A 5,000-nucleotide genomic window follows, 5' to 3' on the forward strand; every position below is an offset into this window, starting at 1 on the left:
CGTATATTTATTCCGGGTGTTTTAGTTACGGGTTTTGTTTTTTCTTGTAATTTTTCATAATGTTGTGTGTATCGTTTTTATACCTTGGCATACACAGGCATTGTTCGTAGGATATTTGTTATATTTAGAGATAAATCTTGTGTTCAAATTTAGACATCCATAAAAATTGATCTTAATCGTCTGAGTGAGGGATGAGGAAGTAAAGGGGGGTGAGGTGGAGGTGGAGTTGTTGGAGATGGAGGAGCAGAAGCAGGAGCAGGAGAAGAAGAAAAATGAATGAAAGAAAAATAAAAGAAGAAAAAAAGAAAGAGGAAGAGGAGGAGGAGGAGTTCTAGAAGAAAAAAGAAGTAGATGGAGGTGGCAAAGAGAGAAAGAGAAGAGGAGGAGGAAGAAAGAGAAGCTTACGCGTAGCATGAGGAATAGGAATACATGTATGAAGAGAAGAAAAAAATGAAGAGGAGAAGAAGAAGAACTGAAGAAAGAAGAAAGATAATTGAAGAGAAGAAGAAAGGAAATGGAAGAGCAGAAGGAAGGGAATAGAAGAGAAGAAGAAAGGAAATGGAAGAGCAGAAGAAAGGGAATGGAAGAGAAGGAGGATTTAGGACGGATGGGTGTGTCAGCCAGTCTCACCTGCGCGCCCTTAACTTCCCTCATTACCTTCATCGGGCACCTCGTCGTTACCCCAAAGTGCGCTATTTAGGGCCCTACGTAGAGCTGAAATGCACCTACGGACGAGGGGAGGGGAGGGGATGGGAGGGGGTTTGATGGGGGTATGGGGTATAGTGGAGGGGACTATTTTTTTATCTCTATTTATGTTTTTTTTTTTTTTTTTTTTTTTTTTTTTTTTGATTGGTTGTGTGTTTGTGTGTGTGTTTGTGTGTGTGTGTGTGTGTGTGTGCGTGTGTGTGTGTGTGTGTGCGTGCGTGCGTGCGTGCGTGCGTGTGAGTGTCTGTGTGTGTGTCTGTGCGTGCGTGCGTGCGTGCGTGCGTGCGTGCGTGCCTTTACGTATATTTTATGCACACGTGCTAATGCACTTACTATCCCCAACATGTATGTATTTATGTACACACACATCCGTATTGTACCTAAACCTACTAATTTATTCTCAATTCGCATTCTGGCGTCTCTAAATGATAGCGATAATGACAATGATGACGAGGATGCATATAATGATGTTAATGATGTTAATGTTGATATAATAATGATATAATGATGTTAATGTTGATGATAGTGAGTTATAAGGAGGATGATAGCAATAACAGTAAAACATTAATGATGACAAATGTGATAATATGTTTGTAAAAAATATTGATAATAATTGTTATTTTTATTAATATCATAATAATTATTATGGTTATCATAATGATGATAATAACTAATATTGTTGTTATTGTTTTTGTTAATGAAATTATCATTATCATCATCTTCATCATTATTACTATTATTGTTTTTATCATTATTATTATAATTATTACTGTCGTTGTTTATATTATTATTATTATTATTATTATTATTATTATTATTATTATCATCATTATCATTGTAAATGTTATGGCTGTTATTTTCATTACCGATATTATTTGTTTTTATTATTTTTTACTGTAACAGCAGATATTGCAAGGAATGATCACTCTTAGACAAGACATAAGAAGATCGGGACCGTCGTCGTAAGGGGGGGGGGGGGATGAGCACCTCCAGAGCGGCCCACAGAAACTTCCATTGTATATAATTCACGGGTTTCGGCCGTATCTCGGGAGCCCCGTTGATCGCTTTAAAGCTGACGCGACAAACACTTAACCATTTATTGCTTGCTGATCATATGTTAGAGTCTGATATCCGTTTATTTGTTTATTTGTTTATTTATTTATTTATTTATCTATTTATTTTTCTTTGGTATCTTTATGCCTATTTTGGAGGCCATTGTTAAATCGAGTTTGGGTTTCGTTGGTCCCGGCATTGTTATTTTATTTATTTATATTATATATTTATTTATTCATGTATTTATTCACTATTATTTTTTTTTTGTTCGAGGGGAGTCGCTGGATATTGGTTTTAATTTGCATTTCTCTCTCCGGGCTTTTGACATTAATTATGTGGAATGTTTTATGGGGTGTTTGCCGTATATTTTGTTCAACGCGAAATTGCACTTCGATTCGCGTTCGATTTTATTAAAAGATTATTTTCGATTTTCGATTTTTTTCTCTCATATTTCTTGTTGTTTCCTTTCCTTTGTTTTCTTTTTGGTTGTGTACGTTCTATTTTTATTTCTTCCTTTTATATCTTTTCCCACATCCTTTCCCCTTTCCCCCCCCCCTCCCCCTTTCGCCCCCCTCTGTCCTCTCCCCCCCTCTGTCCTCCCCCCCCTTCCTCCTCTGCCCTCTCCCCTCCTTCCTCCTCTGCCCTCTCTCTCTCTCTCCCTCCCTCCCCCCTCCCCCATTCCCTCACTATGTAATCATTAGATGGAAATTAAGCAGCCAACCTCATGATTGCTCCTGTTTCCCGTGCATGAGAGCAGAAGGTGCGGCCGTGCGGAGTCCAGCTGGGCGTGTGGAATGAATTTCGGACTTCAGATGAATTTCATGCTGGGAGGGAAGTTCTATCGGCGGTCCAGTCGGGTTGATTGTCACTGGACTGAAGAGCGGGTGTGTGTGTGTGTGTGTGTGTGTGTGTGTGTGTGTGTGTGTGTGTGTGTGTGTGTGTGTGTGTGTGTGTGTGTGTGTGTGTTTGTCTGTCTTTGTTTGTTTATGTGTATATACATACACATAGATACATGAATAAAGATTCATATACACAGACAATATCTATGCTGTATATAAACATTTATACGTATACATACAGAACCGTATGTATATACATATGTATGTATCTGTGTGTGTGTGTGTGTGTATGTGTGTGTGTGTGTGTGTGTGTGTGTGTGTGTGTGTGTGTGTGTGTGTGTGAGTGAGCGTGTAGGTATATATTTTAACTTTTTGCCCCCGGTAGCCACGGCAGCCAAAACTGTCAGTTTCCATTATAACTTGTGACAGATCTTAGCATTAGTAGACAGCCATGATATTTTTTTTCTAAGATATATATTACTTGTGTTTTTTTTCCATGTTGAATTCTGACATGACATTTGCCCTCCTTGGCTTAACCGTACAATTTAAAATTCAGATTGCTCTTGAATATTTTCGCCGTATAGGGTCACTTCAACCAAGTGCTTTTGAGATGAGATTTGAAACCACACTTTTAATCGGTTTTGAAAATATTTGTGGAATTGGCAGGCTTCGGATGAGCGCTGTGTAAAAAGTCTAAGGTCACGTCGAGCCCTGTTTCATATATTGTCGGGTAGACTGATGTAATGTTTGACTTGTGAAAAGGGATGTTCTTACTGTTCTTGTTATTTGCAAGTTGCAGCAGCATTATTGGTATTGTTATTACATGAGTCATGCTGACGATGTGATATTGGCAGTATTATTAATATTCATTGTCCTAATTAATGTTGTTAGTATCTTTAACACTTGTTATTATTATGCTGGGGTTGTTGATATTGTAATTGTTGTTGTTATTTTGTTTGTTGACATTACTGTTGTCATTATCATCATCATTGTCTTTTTTACCATCACTTTTAGTACATTGTGATCATATTGATAATATATTTTCTGTTTAGTCAACTTCAACACACATACATACTTGTTTGTATATTTGTATATATATATATATATGTGTGTGTGTGTGTGTGTGTGTATACATGTGTGTGTGTGTGTGTGTGTGTGTGTGTGTGTGTGTTTATATATATATATATATATATATATATATGATACATGCATATATGCATATATTCATACATACATATATCTCTGTATTTATACACATATGTGTGTATATATACATATGTGTGTATATGTATGTGTGTGTGCTTACGTATACATTCATGTAAATCTACTTATGCATCTCCTGAGTCCCTCTTCGACCCTCGCCGCCCTCGCTCTAACCCTTCCCGTTCCCTTCGGCAGGACTCCACTCCAGCATCATCGTCCCGCCCTCGTGGATCGTGAAGCTTCCTCGCCGCGGCTCCTTCAAGTCGTCGCTCCGCAAGTCCCCCAAGAAGAGGGCGTCCACCAAGAGGAAGGGGCGTGACAAGGTAAGTCGTCTTGGGGGGTCGTTGGCGATGGCGGTCTTGAGAGAGGCTTTCATCCTTTCCCTGTTTTTTTTTTTTTTTTTTTTTTTTGAGGGGGGTGTGGGGGTGATTTTTCATTTTTCTGGTGGATTTTTTTTTTCTTTTTTCTTATTTAAAGGAGGGATTTCTTTGGTGGGAGGTGATTTTTTATATATATATATATATATTTTTTTTTAATCTATGTATATTCAGACATACGCTTATGTGTACGTTTTGGATAAAGATATATATATGTATGTATGTATTATGAATGTATATGCATATATGTGTTTCTGTGGCATTCTGTATGTGTGTGTTGAAAAGGATAGGAAAAACAGACAGACAGGCAAACAGACAAGCAGGCAGAACGAAAAGAGGATGAAAAAACGAAGAAGAGGAAGACGAAGGAATGAGAAAGTAAGACAAGTTCTTCCCGATAGATAGAGGAGAAGGAGGAGGAGGAGATGGAGGAGGAGGAAGAGATGGAGGAGGAGGAGCAGGGGGAGATGGAGGAGGAAGAAGAGGTGGAGAAGGAGGAACAGGGGGAGATGGAGGAGGAGGATATGGAGATGTTGATGGAGATAGAGAAAGAGAAGGAGAAGGAGGAGGATATGGAGGTGAAGATGGAGATAGAGAAAGAGAAGGAGAAGGAGGAGGAAGAGGAGGAGTAGGAAGAGATAGAGAGGGGGGAGGGGTGCTTCGTCCCTGGCAGGTCTCGGGTTGCCTCCTCCAGCTCCTTCGGTCGAGTTCCTTCGCCAGGACGCGCGCTGTCAACGGGGTGCTCCTTCGCCCTTTTCCGCCTCCCTTGGAGGTCTTTTTTCTCTCTTTCTTTCTCTTCTTCTTCTTCTTCTGCTTTTTCTTG

At 39.2% G+C, this 5,000-nt stretch overlaps 1 protein-coding gene across 1 annotated transcript in view; it reads left to right on the forward strand.

The window, feature by feature from the left end:
* The window catches only part of LOC119576387 (eye-specific diacylglycerol kinase-like), a gene marked incomplete at its 3' end in the record, with an annotated part of 202,944 nt that overhangs the window by 174,547 nt on the left and 23,397 nt on the right, over positions 1–5,000 (forward strand). The window contains 1 exon segment of the mRNA XM_037924058.1: positions 3,996–4,123. Within this exon segment, the coding sequence (XP_037779986.1) occupies positions 3,996–4,123 (128 nt within the window).

Source organism: Penaeus monodon, chromosome 8 (genome assembly GCF_015228065.2).
Source record: "Penaeus monodon isolate SGIC_2016 chromosome 8, NSTDA_Pmon_1, whole genome shotgun sequence".
Taxonomy (NCBI): Eukaryota; Metazoa; Arthropoda; class Malacostraca; order Decapoda; family Penaeidae; genus Penaeus; species Penaeus monodon.